Source organism: Hemibagrus wyckioides, linkage group LG05 (genome assembly GCF_019097595.1).
Source record: "Hemibagrus wyckioides isolate EC202008001 linkage group LG05, SWU_Hwy_1.0, whole genome shotgun sequence".
NCBI classification, from domain to species: domain Eukaryota; kingdom Metazoa; phylum Chordata; class Actinopteri; order Siluriformes; family Bagridae; genus Hemibagrus; species Hemibagrus wyckioides.
Window position 1 is genome coordinate 13,010,221 of NC_080714.1, and position 16,397 is coordinate 13,026,617.

The 16,397-nt window shown below is 37.4% G+C and overlaps 2 protein-coding genes across 4 annotated transcripts in view; one reads left to right on the plus strand and one right to left on the minus strand.

Moving 5' to 3' along the window:
- gle1 (GLE1 RNA export mediator) overlaps positions 1-8,206 on the plus strand; it is a 29,634-nt gene extending 21,428 nt beyond the window's left edge. The window contains exons 14-16 of one of the 2 annotated variants that reach the window (XR_009204638.1): positions 4,523-4,605; positions 4,878-4,957; positions 5,599-5,683. Coding sequence is in view for 1 of the 2 variants with exons in the window: in XM_058390747.1 (XP_058246730.1) it covers positions 4,523-4,605; positions 4,894-4,957; positions 5,599-5,667 (216 nt within the window). In the remaining variant the exon portion in view is untranslated. Of the gene's footprint in view, positions 1-4,522; positions 4,606-4,877; positions 4,958-5,598 lie in introns of both variants that reach the window. The other variant, XM_058390747.1, reaches the window with a different exon arrangement.
- Positions 8,071-11,202, minus strand: seta (SET nuclear proto-oncogene a). 2 transcript variants are annotated; one of them, XM_058390749.1, is made up of 8 exons: positions 10,957-11,202; positions 9,862-9,919; positions 9,622-9,764; positions 9,376-9,479; positions 9,172-9,285; positions 8,905-9,075; positions 8,452-8,556; positions 8,071-8,343 (listed from the first exon to the last, which is right to left on the minus strand). In XM_058390749.1, exons 1-8 carry the CDS (start codon positions 11,027-11,029, stop codon positions 8,323-8,325), a joined length of 789 nt encoding a protein of 262 aa, XP_058246732.1. In that variant the 5' UTR covers positions 11,030-11,202; the 3' UTR covers positions 8,071-8,322. The 2 variants fall into 2 exon arrangements, with proteins under 2 accessions (XP_058246732.1, XP_058246733.1); XM_058390750.1 differs by lacking the exon at positions 10,957-11,202 and adding an exon at positions 10,461-10,773.
- Between the last annotated feature and the right edge of the window lie 5,195 nt (positions 11,203-16,397).

The following is a 16,397-nucleotide window of genomic DNA, read 5'->3' on the forward strand; positions in this document are numbered from 1 at the left end:
ATTTTTTGTAAAGACAGAAACAGGGTCAAGTGCCGCGAGATAGGAACAATAGATATCTCGGATCATAGCCCTGTCTATTTGACTTTCAACTTGAATGGCAAAGCAAGGGCTATGCTTTGGAGATTAAACTCTAGCATTTTAAATGGGCTTAAAGAACAGTTGAAGACAGAAATTAACATGTACTTGGAAAATAATGATAATGGGGAGGTCTCGCCACCTATGCTCTGGGATGCATGTAAAGCTGTGATGAGGGGTAAAATTATTGCAACCACTTCATTACTCAAAAAGACTAGGCAGGAGAGACTCAATACATTACAGTAACATTTAGAGAAGTTACAAAGACACATGAGAAATTTGGACTCCAATGTGAAAAAAGAGATTAAAAAGATGCAGGAAGAAATTAATGATTTATACATGCAAGAAATACAGAAAATGTTTATATTTACCAAGCAGAAATATTATGAAGTGGGAGGCAAATCTATCAAACTCTTGGCTTATAGATTACGTAAACAACAGGCAGATAAATCAATCTACAAGATTTGCAATCCTATTACCAAAAAAATAGAAAATGGCTTAGATAAAATTCTTAAAAACTAGAGATATTTTACAAAAATCTTTACTCCCAGAAGCAAATAGATGATGATTCTCAGGGGATAGGGGTTCTTGACTCCTTGAATCTACCCACAGTTTCTGCAGAAAACAATAAGAGACTGTTAACGGAAATAACTGTTGAGGAATTGAACATTGCTATTACGAGGTTGAAGCTAAACAAATCTCCAGGGCCTGATGGCTTTATCTCCTAATGGTATAAAGCCCTTAGAGAATTGACCCCCATGCTACTTACCACCTTTGATTGGATATTAAAAGGTGGGGTTGTCCCTCCTTCATGGAAGGAGGCAATTATTTCAGTTATACCAAAGAAAGGCAGAGATAAAACTAAATGTTGTAACTAAACTGTAAACTATTTCCATCAATTCTGGCTAGAAGGTTGGACAAAATTATCCCAGAGATTATTAAAATTGTTCTTCCTTTTAACTATAAGCCACCTGGATTCATTACCAAGAATTTTTGTCTCAATTGGGAATCAGCATCAATGAAATATTTGGGAGTAGTCTTATCAAAAGATATATCAAAATTATTACAAGTTAATTTTACCCCCCTGATTTTAAAGATTAATAGAGAGAAGACAAGATGGAATCTTATCCCCTTTCTGAGCATGAGCTCAAGGGTGGAATCAATCAAGATGAACATTTTACCGAGATTGCTGTACTTATTTCAATCTCTGCCAGTGAATATACCAGTGTAGCAGTTCGTAGAATGGGATAAATTATTCTCAAGATTTATTTGGAATGGGAGGAAACCCAGAATTAGATTTAAAACCCTTCAGCTATCAAAGGGAAAGGGGGAATGGGACTGCCATGTATGTGAGATTATTATTATTATGCCGCCCAGATTAAACCTTTAGTATGCTTATGTAACTCTGCATATCAATCTAGATGGAAGGAAGTAGAAAGTGTCATATCTCAAGATGTGCCTTTTCAGGCAGCATTGGGAGAATTTGGACTGATAAATACATTATTAACAACAAATAATCCTTGGTTAAATGTATCCTTGAATGTTTGGAAGAAAGTAATGAAATTAGGCAATTTGAAAGACTCTATGATGCTGATGCACTGGTGTGCCTATGACACTGAGTTTGTTCCCAACAAAACTGACAACAGGTTCAAAAGATGGACGACTAAAGGCTTAACAGCCTATTGGACATTTATGTCCAAGGGGAAACTTCAGTGTTTTCAGATGCTTAAAGACAATTATGGGCTAGAGAACCAAGACTTTTATAGATACCTCCAATTGCATCACTATTTAGAGCATTACCATAGGATTACCATGCATCCAAGAAAGTAGACGCTGGGCTATCAAAAGTTCTCTAGCCTATCAATTAGATATCTGTAAAAATGTTATTTCAAAGTTGTATATTGGGCTACAGCAAGTTAAGCAGGTAGATACACAATATATAAAGAATAGATGGGAGCGGGAAGGCAACCTCAAACTTTCAGTAAAGGAGTGGGAAGGAGTATGCGAGTCACATTGGAAAACTACTCATTCTCTGTTCTGGAGAGAGTTTGCGTGGAAGGGTATTGCTAGGTTCTTTTCCACACCTGCTCAGATGGAACAAGAGTTACACAGATCTAGTTGTTGGCGAGGGTGTGGGGTGGACAGGGCAAATCATTTCCACATTTTCTGGAGCTGCCTTTCTATTAACCAATATTGGCGTAAAATACATAAATGTCTAGAAATTATTTTTAAGATTCAAATTCCCTTCAGTTTTGAGGTGATCTACCTGGGTTTGATTTCTAGTGATTTTACAAACAAATATCTGTTCAGAATCCTAACAATAGCAAGTAAGAAAGCAATTACAAGAAAGTGGCTACAACCAGCTTCGCCAACTCTTGAAGACTGGGTGGATATAGTACATTAACTTTTTTCAATGGAGAAGCTAACCTATGCTCTAATACTTAAGTCTCAATTGTTTTCAGTACTATGGAAGGATTGGATTGAGTATGTTTTCCCTACACATTCAGATTTTGTTTAAATGGATAAAATAAAGACAGTCACTAGCAAGTGACTTAGAGCAGACATCCCACAAGAACATCTTGTTCTTCTTTTTTTTAAATTTACCTACAGTATCTCACAAAAGTGAGTACACCCCTCACATTTTTGTAAATATTTTATTATATCTTTTCATGTGACAACACTGAAGAAATGACACTGCTACAATGAAAAGTAGTGAGTGTACAGCCTGTATAACAGTGTAAATTTGCTGTCCCCTCAAAATAACTCAACACACAGCCATTAATGTCTAAACCGTTGGCAACAAAAGTGAGTGCACCCTTAAGTGGAAATGTCCAAATTGGGCCCAATTAGCTATTTACCCTCCCCGGTGTCATGTGACTCGTTAGTGTTACAGGGTCTCAGGTGTGAATGGGGAGTAGGTGTGTTAAATTTGGTGTTATCGCTCTCACACTCTCTCATACTGGTCACTGGAAGTTCAACATGGCACCTCATGGCAAAGAACTCTCTGAGGATCTGAAAAAAAGAATTGTTGCTCTACATAAAGATGGCCTAGACTATAAGAAGATTTCCAAGACCCTGAAACTGAGCTGCAGCACGGTGGGCAAGACCATACAGCAGTTTTACAGGACAGGTTCCACTCAGAACAGGCCTTGCCATGGTTGACCAAAGAAGTTGAGTGCACGTGCTCACCGTCATATCCGGAGGTTGTCTTTGGGAAATAGACATATGAGTGCTGTCAGCATTGCTGCAGAGGTTGAAGGGGTGGGGGGTCAGATGATGGACAAGAAAGCCCGCATACAGTTTGCTGAAGACAAGAAGACTAAGGACATGGATTACTGGAACCATATCCTGTGGTCCAATGAGACCAAGATAAACTTATTTGGTTTAGATGGTGTCAAGCGTGTTTGGTGGCAACCAGGTGAGAAGTACAAAGACAAGTGTGTCTTGCCTACAGTCAAACATGGTGGTGGGAGTGTCATGGTCTGGGCCTGCATAAGAGCTGCCAGCACTGGGGAGCTACATTTCATTGAGGGAACCATGAATGCCAACATGTACTGTGACATACTGAAGCAGAGCATGATCCCCTCCCTTCGCAGACTGGGCCGCAGGGCAGTATTCCAACATGATAACGACCCCAAACACACCTCCAAGACAACCACTGTCTTGCTAAAGAAGCTGAGGGTAAAGGTGATGGACTGGCTAAGCATGTCTCCAGACTTAAACCCTATTGAGCATCTGTGGGGCATCCTCAAACGGAAGGTGGGGGAGCGCAAGGTCTCTAACATCCACCAGCTCAGTGATGTCATCATGGAGGAATGGAAGAGGACTCCAGTGACAACCTGTGAAGCTCTGGTGAACTCCATGCCCAAGAGGGTTAAGGCAGTGCTGGAAAATAATGGTGGCCACGCAAAATATAGACACTTTGGGCCCAATTTGTCATTTCCACTTAGGGGTGTACTCACTTTTGTTGCCAACGGTTTAAACATTAATGGCTGTGTGTTGTTATTTTTAGGGGACAGCAAATTTACACTGTTATACAGGCTGTACACTCACTGCTTTACATTGTAGCAGTATCATTTCTTCAGTGTTGTGTCATGAAAAGATGTAATAAAATATTTACAAAAATGTGAGGGGTGTACTCACTTTTGTGAGATACTGTATGTTCTGCTCTGTTTTGAACTTTATCAATAATTTTATAAAAGGAATGTGTAGGATTTATCTGTCAAATGTATTAAAATCTGTTTCTTGGTTTGAATTTATTCATAATTTTATGTAATTATACCCTTACCCTTAGTATCTCTTTTGTGATTATGTAAATGTGATACACTGATCATTTCTATACTTCCCTGTACTGAATGGAAAAATTAATAAAAATAAAATTAAAAAAGAAAGAAATTTCTAACATTTATAAAGTAAACTCCACATGTCCTCCTCTCAACATATACAGGTTTGTGGAAATGCGCTTATGAAACAATACCAAGGGCAGTTTTGGAAACTTCTGCTCCTTATCAAAGAAGAATACTTCCCCAGGTACATTTATAGCCATATTTGTTTACTGAGTACAGTATTCACTTGTGACATAAAGAAATGTAGAGAACAAAATATCTGCTGGTGATTATTGGGTAATATTTTGGAACAGTTATTAGTAATTACAGCTCTATGCTTTAACTAATTTAACTGACTCTGTATCTGTCTCTTTTACAATAAATTAAAATAGCAATTATTTAAATTAATTGAGTTGTTTTCCTCTGATCATCGAACATCTTGTATTCTAATGAGGCGGTCATTAAAATATATCACAGTATGTTTTCATTTCAGGATTGAAGCAGCCACTAACAGTGGTCAGATGGGCTCTGTAACAAGGCTCGAGCAGTTTCTGGAGGTGAGCTGAAAAGCCCTGCCATAAACTTTCATATTATGATCAAAATATGATTAAAACTTTTTATATGAAATGTATATACTGTATGGCAGGGGTGTCCAAACTTATCTGCAAAGGGCCGGTGTGGGTGCAGGTTTTCATTCCAACTGAGCAGAAGCCACACCTGAGTCTACTGAAGGCAAGATCAGTTGATTAGCCAGTTGGAATCAGGTGTAGCTTCTGCTTGGTTGGAATGAAAACCTAGAGTTGTACAAGAAAAGCTTTTAAATAAAAGATCATGACTTTGTATTTTGATCCTTTGAGCTCAGTTGATGGCAATTTTGGGTTTCTATCATGAACCCTCACGATTCAAACACAGACTGGACATCAGTATGGGATTGGGGTTATTTCAGTAGTTAGCTAAATGGGAAAACTGTTTTATCTGTGCAGACCCTCAAAATGCGTTTTATTTTTCCTTTTAAGAAGTAAATCTAATAGAACACATTATATCCATATATATAACTCCTTCTGTGTATTTATTTTTTACTGTCATGTGAATCCTATTACTATTTATTTTCTTACTGTTGTTGTTATATTGTATAATTGTAATGTTTTATTAAACATCTTGTACAGTGCTAATGCATTTTGCCTTTATTCTTACCTAGGATGCCTTAAGAAACAAGCAGATTGAGCCCCCCAAAGGACAACTGAACTCAGCCTTCTGGAGATCCTGAGAGTTTTGATTGTTGATCTGACAACTTCCTCAATTGAGAACACCTCAGGGATCCTGATATACTATTTACACTAGGCCACTACTTTCAATAATGAAGTAAAAGAGTCATGGCTTGTTCTGATAATCCTGCAGATCCATGACTATTGTGCATCATCTGTTTATGCGTATTACAAAATCTAATTATTTCGGTGTACATATACTAAATTTTTACTCCTTGGCCACTTTAATAGGTGAACATGTACCCATGGTCATCTGTGTAAATATCCAGTCAGCCAATCATGTTGCAGGACATCAATGCATAAACTCATGCAGATAAAGGTCAAACACTTAAGGTTAGTTAAGGTTCACATCAAAGATAGGAATGTGATCTGTGATTCTGATCATGGCATGGCTATGACAACAGAACGGGTTCACTAAAACTGGACAACTCAAAATCTGTTCAATTTTTAACTGTCCAGTTCTCTAATCTTCAATTTTCTAGTTTTTCTGCACACCACGATCGTAAAGTCCCAATAGACTTCCTGTCAGCTAAAACCAGTCTGGCTATTCTCTTCTGACCTCCACAACAAGGCATCTCTGCCTGCAGATCTGCTGCCTGTTGGATGTTTTCAATTTTCAGTGTGAATTCAGCAGCAGCAACATGATTGGCTTTTTGGGTGTACATGTGTGGGGTTTAGTTTTTGGACAGGAATGTCATTACTGATGTCATAGGATAACACACACATCCACACATATATAATGTGTGTGTTTATAGTTTGAAATTGATTACTAATCTACACACAGCAAGAAACACAGTATAAACTGACTATAAACTGACTTATGCAAATATGAAATGTGGTCCTGCTGCGACTGACAGTAATATTGTATTTGTTTTTATTGAACACAAAAACTAAAAAAAGTTTGGGAAGTGTGATGATCAAACATTAATAAAAACTGGCTAGTGAATGTACGTGTTGCTCCTTGAATCATCTCACTGTTTGCAGTTTTATTCGCAGGGAGCATTCCTGTGCTCCAGTTAGTTAGATCATCTTCTGTGCAGATACTGTGGTATTGAAAAGACTTGGAAATAGAAAAGATGTTCCTATTACCTCAAGTTAATTGACCCTGTCTCATGAGAATAACATGGTAATTGTAGGAGAGTAATGTTTTTTATTTCCATGTTTCTTGTGACTGTAGCTACATGCCCATGGTGTAACCTAGGTGGGCAGAATATTTATTTAAATTTCTTTGAACCATAGTTCGTTATTCATTGAATTTTTCTCTCCAGTACGCATATCAAGCTCACAATGTATTGGATAACTTGTGTTTGTGTGTGACATTTAGATTTACCAGTCAATTCAGGTGACTTGTCAAATGGGCCAAAAGAATTTCAGTAATAGAAATAAATTGGATGATGGTTAGCCTGAATTCCAAAGTTGCTCTGAAAAGCAGACCCTTACTATATAAATCACCCATGAATATGGATATAGCCCGACATGGACACGCTAATTCTTTTGTGCTCATAGTACAATCATGCTACTATTTGTTACATTATCATTACCGCTGTTTACATTCTATGCTGGGCATTATAAACAAGTTCACATTGTTCCTGTAGCAGTTTGTCTATAATCAAGGCCACAAAAGTTTGCTCAAAAGCCTCAGATTCTTTTTTCATCACTTTCAATCTGCCTCAACACTGGACACTTAAGTCTTTTAAAAGCTGACCCAAAATTTAACAAAAATCCAAATAAATGTTATTGCTCTGAAGGCAGACAAGACATTCACATTTATTTTTCTGTATACTGTTTTTTTTTCTTTGCATATAACATTTTTTTTTAGAAATCGCAAGCATGTTCATATTGTTTGCTTTGTTTAAAATAAACTTTTTTTCTTGCATTTCAGATAATCATGAGGTACAGTATCCTGTTATTAACTAGTACAATATACACAATTTAGCTAAGATATTTGGGCAAAAACATGAAGACAAATGTTTATTTTTTGTACATTTTTAAAGATTTTATTTTATCAAAATGTCACTTCAAATCCAATGAATGTGAAACAAGATTAAAAAAAATCCAAATACCCTTGTTTCCTCCCTAACTGAGGGTCAGCCCTCTTAAAATTATAAGCTCACAGAGTGGAGAACAATAGTTGTGATTTATGTCCATGAAACCACAAGCTAGTGGGGAAAACTCAATCACAAAGCAGTTCTAATGCCATGAGCAACAAAGCTATTAAGAAAGATACTGGAAATACACATCACACACCATGGCCTTTGTTCATTTAACCACAATAACAGGATGAAATATGCATATACATTTATATAAAAATTTTACCCTATTCGCAAGTGTACATCAGACAATGTGCTGCTTATATTACAGTGTTTTGCCTTGTTTAATCCTCAAAATGTAATTGGGAGTTGAGATTGCCATAGTGGCATTATTTTGCAGTCAGTTTATTAAATGTCTTCCTGGGTAGATTTCAACATGGCACAGTCAGGACTGAAGATGGAACTAAAAAAATGAAATAAATTAAAAAAAAAATTAAAAAAAAAAAAAAAAGGACAGTAAGGAAAGGGAGTAAAAAGGATGAATTTTTGCTCCCAAGAATGGCCAAAGATGCAGATGGGTTGAGGCAGACAGGACCAGTGATGGATTATGCTCAACATTCTTACTCTTCACTCATCCTCTCCATCATCCTGAAATGAGGAAAGGACATTTTCAAAGCACCAACACACTGCTAAAATCATTTATCCACCAATAATATTAAATGAAAAATAAAGGAAGCAAATTTTGCTCTAAATTACCTCCCCATCATCCTCTTCTCCATCTTCTCCTTCTTCATCTATGTCTTCTAGACCTTCCTCATCTTCATCCTCACCTTCTCCTTCCTCATCTTCCATATCCGGGACCTACAGGCAGAACAACTTTTAACCCTTGTATTTACCTCCCATTTATTATACACTTATTCTCTCCGCGTGCCAAATTGACCTGATCTGTTTTGACCGCTTATAAAAAATGAGGTATGCATGATCATTTTTTTTGTTTCACCTTTTTAGTCAGCTTGTTTCCAACACATTAACATATTTTTCACTTAAAAAAAATAACGATAATTTGGTATTATAAATCTCATTTATATAAAATTATACCTCATTTTTGAGTACTTTTTACACCGTGTCAAAGTGACCCGAAGATAACAGGAGGGTTAAGCTAGCCAATATTCTACTCATATTAAAAGGTGGAAACTACTTGCAACTCACCAGGTAATACTGCAGAGGATTGGGCCAGATGTCGTCCTTTATGACCTCCCCCAACTCATCTGCTCCTGAATCAGAGTGATCAGTGAACCAGGTGAAAAAGCTCTCAGGCTCTTCATGTTGCCGCTTCTTGCCCATTTTACTTTGAGTTTGACTGGAACGAATTGTAAGGTCCTTCAAAGGACCACAGATTATGTTTCTTCAATAACCCATATACAGCATTTGAAAAAGTCATGTTAAAGTGTATTAATGAGTATCAATCATTCACACCTTTCCTGGTTTCCATTTGATCTCTGTTGACTTTGGAGTTGGGTCTCCACTTTCATTCAGGTGAATTTCTTTTGATAGGACTTTGTTTTCAAAATACATGTTTTCATCAAAGTACTATGAAACACAGGCAAAAATCTCAAACATAATGAAGCAACAAAAAGAAATTTAGTTTAAAAAAATATTTAGGATGTGCTAGAAACTTACAAAATCTATTCTGTAGCCTGATTTGATGTCTTCAAATTCTGTTACCTCCACCCTGGTCAGATAGTGAAGTGCTTCTTCATCCTCCTCACCAAGGAGAGCAGAGACTGGGTGAAAACAGAAGACATAATATTGAAGAATGTATATATCTTTTTGTTCTATTTGTTCGAAACAAATGATCAAGCCATTTAAGGTCATGATGGATTTTTTTTTTTTTTTACATTCTGGTGCCGATTTTTGCTTGCTTACCTTGTGGGTGATTCACAAATGTAGTGACCCAAAAGTTGGGAATTTTGGCAATGAGCTCTGACCTCTTTTGAAAGAATGGCTGGCGAAGCTTGTTATATTTTTGCTCAACTTTGAGAATTTCCTCACTGGCCTGTTCATTCAGTCTGTGATGGACAAACACATTGCCGTTTAATTCTGTTATTTCCCTTCATATAAATATAACTATTTGATTATTTTGATGCGATACGAAAATGAACTAACCTGTCAATTTCATTCTGTACTTCATCAATATGCTCAATAGCTTCCTGTTGCTCCTTTTCTGAAGACGCAGAAAATAACAATGGTTAGAAAAGATGGCGAAAACCGACTTTTCGGAATCAGGGAAATACCTCTAACGTAATAAAATTTTAAACGTCTAGGAGAATACATGGAGTTTCATGATATCAATACGGCTAAAAGAACATTTCAAATGACAAAATAAGTTGAGCGGAGTTTCCACTTTGAAATTCACGCATGTAGATAATTTACTTTTCGGCAATTTCGTCTTACTGCAGAAAAAAATCGCAGTTTGCGTGGCATCTGATGGATGTGATTCACTATGCAGCTCATAAACTAGAAGTACATTGTAGCAGCTAATTTTCTTGTCCATGAGAGGTTAGACGCCGCTTCCTGCTGCTCGGGCCGCGTGGTTTAAATGTGCAGAAACAGAGTTCTTTACCTGCCTGCTTCCCTTCTCTCGTGCAACATCATCGTATGGTTAACACACGTACAAGACTAGTTTCTTCACACACACACACCTTCCATACAAGTTGTGAGTTTTACTGGACATTTTTGGATGTGTAATTATTAACCCGATTTACCTAAGCGTATAGCCAACATGCCAGGTTAGCTAACTGATATATACATCATGGCGGAGGTCGTTACCCCACGACAATAATGTGGCGTACTGCCTCGACGATTAATCCTGTACAAATTTCTAGTTATGCCTAATAAATATATAGTTCCCCGCATTCAATGCACGTTTCATATAAAGCATATAGCGCATACACATTATAACTAAATAAAACTATTTTATCCGAACATATCGTGATAATTCGTTGCCGTAGCAATGGCGTTAGCCTTTAGCGGCTATCTAACATGGCCTCCATTGCCGGCGCCTTCCACTGCTCATGAGCACTCAACATCCAACCCCGCCGACGACCACAGCCAATCATAAACTCATGAAACTCGCAACGAGACATATAAAATTTGATATACTTTGCTGCCGCCCTTTTGGTAAACAGTTTGTGAAAGGGACTCAAAAACGTTAAAAGAGAAAGTGAAAATGGCGATGCTCACGAGGCCCTCGCTGCTTACCAGAGGTCTCGTCCGCTCCGTCGTGGTTGGAGTTCTGTTCTTTTTTACTCACTTTAGCTGGTGGGGCAGACATGTTCACCGCTTAGCAAAAAATACTTCCAGTGAAAATTACCGACTATTTTTTTTTAAACTTCCTAAAGGTGACCAGCCTTGCTGTGCACTGAAATTTGTCGCGCTCCTCAACTTACCGCGAGGAAACGCAAATAAACGCGCACGCGCGCTCCCACTTGTACTACAAGCACATCAACTACACTCAAGCGTTTCTCTTTCAGAGAGAGCGCGCCCTTGCGCTCACACTCACGGTGAACAAGAAAAGTCCGCCCCAAAGAGAAGTTCAAATAAATTTGAATGTTAATCTGAATTTCCAATAATCCCGTCTGAAACTGAATCTGGTATTTGGTGGCTTCCTTGTTATTTTTCTGCGTTCATTCATTATTCTATTTTTAAATGAACTAAAAAACAATTGATTTATCATTTTTAAAACACTTTTTTCATTTTAATATACTGAAATAATGAAATACAAAAGTGAAAATGTAATAATAAAATATTTTACACATTGTAAAAGTAACTGTTTAGGACCTTAGGTATAACTGCTGTAGTTCATTATAATGGCCATTTTAAGTGGTGTGTGAACCAGTGTGTAATAAACAGACATTTAGGCAGTGTAGACCTCAATCAATCTTCAAGGCTAACTGTGCCCCAATGAACAACAGGATTTGTTGTTTTTGTTGTTTTCAGGACTAAATTTTATTGCAATGCTGTTTCCAGCCATTGGTCATTTCAGTGCATGCAAACAATAAAGCATGTGGCAAAATCATACTGTATCATCAATTGGTCAGATTAATTATATACATTATTTGTAATGTAAAGGGCACATTATATGCCTTCAATCACAAATTCCCTTGAACTAAGAGGGATTGTCATAAAATGTCTACACACAGTGCAGTTTAAAGCACTTTAACTGCATGCTGCATAATATATCCCACCTATTGCAAGAGCCATTGTAACTAGATAATGCTATTCACATCACCTGTCAGTGGTTTGAATGTTATGGTGGGATCTGTGTGCATTTGTGTAGCTCATTGAGGAATCACTAGTTTAAATGATAGAAAAATCATAAATAATAAATATAAAATCAAGCCCCTCTAAAACCATAGGAATGGCAAGACCAATCTTTTTTTTTCTGTAGAGTGAAGACCAATTTTTTAGCTGTAGCTACAACATGCTTCTGTGATTTTATGTTTGTTTTATTTAAAATAATGGCATGAAGGGTGTACTCACTTTTTATATGTACATAGAACTGACATTTCTATCTATATTCACAACAAGCCAAACAGCTCACCATCAGTCTAAAAACTCAAGGTAGAAACATAGCGTTTTTATTACATATAAACAAACACGAAAAATAATTATGAGCTAGTTTAAGATTTTCAAGAAGAGGTAGGTCTTTACCCATCATCTGAGGAAAGTAGTGACTCAGCTGTTCGGATGTCTAGGGTAAGTTCATTCCACTACCTAGGTGCCAAAACAGAGAAGAGAATGAGTGCCTACCTTGAGACAGGGTGGGACCAAATTAATAGTTTTAGATGATCTGAGGAGGATCTCTTGGCGTGGAGGGAGCACAGCAATGGCTGGCTGAATTACTTTCAGTCAAGTCTTGAAATGACAAGAGACTGAACTGTTTTATTAAAACAGGCTACTCACTGAAGAGTAGCCTGTTTTAATAAAAATGGCCAAATCCTTCTGGACATTTTAACCTCTAATTTAAAAAAATCAACCCCAAGCTTGGAATATCTGCAAAAATTCAGGAAGGTTTCCTCAATGCTAAGTTATGATGCAATGCCAACATGTATATTTTTAACCGTTAACAATGAATAAAACATTACTAAATTTCATTAAATTAGTTGATGAAATTATTGAAGTATTTATGTTATATCAATAAACATAGACACCTTAGTTAAAACCATAATGCTGACTATACAGTTCACTGTTTTGTGAAAGGACGCACAAATGATTACTAATGAATAGTTCTTGATGTATCCAGCTGGTGCTCCCAGTATACCTGCAATATTTATAATACATTTAAAAACAGGCATGCCAATTTCAAGGTAACTCATCTTGTCTCTGGAGTATTCCCTTAACTATATTTAACGATACTTAAACTCCAGCAAATATTCCAGGGGAATATACCAGTGGAACACATGGCACCAGGACGCACTATGGGAAGAAGGTGATTATATATATAATGGGGCATAAAGATCTCCCACATTTTGAATGAATATAAAAAAAGAACACAACTATCTAGAAAAAAAGTGATTATATTTTTGAAAAGTACACAAAAAACAGTTTTGTTTTAATGGGTTTTAAAAATTATATCAAACAAATGGTGGCCATTGTTGGCAATACATTGATGGAGTTGTTCCCGGAAGCTCTCCATGACTCTCCGTGTCATCTCAGGTGGTATTGCGTCAAAAAAGAAAGAAAGATTTTTATAATAATTGATGAAGAAAATGAAAATGGAATGAAAAACCTGTCCCGCCTCTCTACTGCCACTACTGCCCATACGGCGCCCATTCCAAATGTGGGAGATCTTTATGCCCCACCCTGTATACATATATATATATATATATATATATATATATATATATATGACACTCTGCTACAATGTCACATGAAAAGGTATAATAAAATATTTACAAAAATGTGAGGGGTGTACTCACTTTTGTGAGATACTGTATATATATATACATACATATGTATCTATATACTGTATATGTATGTATATATTCAGCATCCCCGGACCGTGCTTTCCTAAACAACGCTACGCTGTACAGTATTTGATATATTATTAACATTTTACTTTATTATACTTCATTTTACTTTAATGCTTAGGTAGGTGGTATGTGTCAAAGTAACATTCACATGGATGGCAGGACCCAAGGATTCCCAGCAGAACATTGCCCAAAGCATGACACTGTCTCCGCCAGCTTGCCTTCTTCCCATAGTGCATCCTGGTGCCATGTGTTCCTTAGGTAAGTGATGCACACGCACCCTGCCATCCACGTGATGTAAACGTGATTCATCAGACCAAGCCACCTTCTTCCATTGCTCTGTGGTCCAGTTCTGATGCCCATGTGCCCTTTGTTGCCGCTTTCGGCGGTGCACAGTGATCATCATGGGCACCCTCACTGGTGAGCGGATTTGCAGCCCCATACGCAACAAACTACGATCCACTGTGTATTCTGACACCTTTCCATCAGAACCAGGATTAACTTTATCAGCAGTTTGATCAAGAGTAGCTCATCTGTTCGATCGGACCACACAGGCCAGCCTTTGCTCCCCAAGTGCATCAATTAGCCTTGACCACCCATGACACTCTCACCGGTTCACCAATGTTCCTTCCTTGGACCAGTTTGAAAGATACTGACCACTGCAGACTGTAAACACCCCACAAGAGCTGCAGCTTTGGAGATGCCCTGATCCAGTCTTCTAACCATCACAATTTGGCCCTTGTCAAACTCACTCAAATCCTTACGCTTGCCCAAAATGTTCACTTGCTGCCTAATATATCCCACCCACTAACAGGTGTCATGATAAGGAGATAATCAGTGTTATTCATAGGATATTAGCTCTGTGGCAAGCAGTATGAATATAGTGATATATACACTATTTAAAGTACTATATACACAGTAACAAGATCAGCAGCTTAAAACAATAAAATCATTACCATGAAACACAAAACAATTTTGTTTAAAGACAGATAAGTCTTTATTATACTACTCTAATACACAGAAACAAATCTATCATGTAAACACTTACAGAGCAAAAGTCAATAAGGAGGATTAAGAAAAAAATGAATGTAAGAAATGAATGAATCTTCATATAACTGTATGACTGGAATCAGGAATCAATTGTCTGAACCAGTCCTGATACACAGTCATGGTCCTTCAAGAGTTATAAGCTGAAACCTGATGTATTTCTTTAAAGATGTGTTCTGTGTAATGTATGAATCATGGTGAGCCGGTATGAAGTAAGGAGCCTTCTCTTGGGCCTGTTCTTTGCCAGTGGCCTAAATCAATTGGTTTGTCAAAAAATTCCTTGGGATGAGAAGGTCATCCCATGGTCAGAGTTGATCTAACGCTCTTCTAGTTGTTTACAACACAGTTGAAATTAAGCAGACACAAAACAGAAAGAACAGGCTCCTCATGGTTTTATGGTTCCTGTGTAGACAATGAGAATTCCTGTGTAGAGCTTTATTCCCGAAATGGTATTCTTTTTTTCTGCTTGTGCACTCAGAATACTACACTTTGTATGAATATATTTTGTAAAAATAAAACCTGATTAACAACCTGATGTGTGCTTAATAAATTGTTTCATAAATAGGCTGTTATCAATTTATTTATTTAAGATTTTAGTAGAAAATATATTGAATGTTTGTCACTTCAGTGAACAGTAAGCCAAGCAATTATATCACTTTTGCATTTGTTTTCACAAGTACGATGTTGATTCATTATAACTTTGATGAGTAAAAAAGATGGATCAATGTAAGAGATCAACATTCACATGATCTATGGCCAAGAGCACACACTGCTTCTCCTTCATTTTTTATCATATGATGCATATATACTGTAAGGAAGTGCCAGAGGCGAAAGGTGTAGAATCCATTATTTATTATATCCATCCATTTACATCCATTAATTATACACAGCCAGAGGACAAAATTGTTAACGAGAGACAAAAGCAGAGGTCAAAAATACCGGAAAGCAAGCTGTGTTGCAAACAAATCCGAAAAACAGCAAACGAAATCAAAGTCGAGGAAACAGTCAGGGTCAATACAGAAACCAGGGTCAATACAGAAACCAGTATCAAAGGCATGCAAAAATGAGAAATCAGAAACGCAAAACAAAGTCATACACGGAGAAAAACAAAACACTCAATATACAACCCGGAAGTGATACTTTGCGTATAATGGTGTGTGCGTGCTACTTAAATGTCCGTCAGAAACCATGTGATCGCTTCAAAACTCGGCGAGGGCTCCCTCCGGTGTTCAGAGACCGGATGAGACGTGTCAGAGCCGCCCTTCTAGGAACACCTCCTGGTGTTCTCCGTTGTGGATGACCCTGAGCATGAGGAGCTGGCCTGTGGGGGTGAGTTAGGTGAAACTCCTCAATTAGGGAGGGGTCCAGAATGTCAGCTGCATTAACCCAGGAGCGTTTTATGTTCAAACATTCTCCCTCCCGAATGTTTAATTTTAACAGCAAGAAAACTGATTTGTTGTCAAAAATGGAAATGTAGTTGCACCACCCTCCGATAGTGCAATCAGTAGTGGAAATGCCTACTGGCAACCTCACAGTATTGCAAATATTGTGACTTACAGTGATAAAATCGCTTCATGTATCAACATAGGCCTGAGCGCTCAGTCAAGGTCATGATTTATGGTG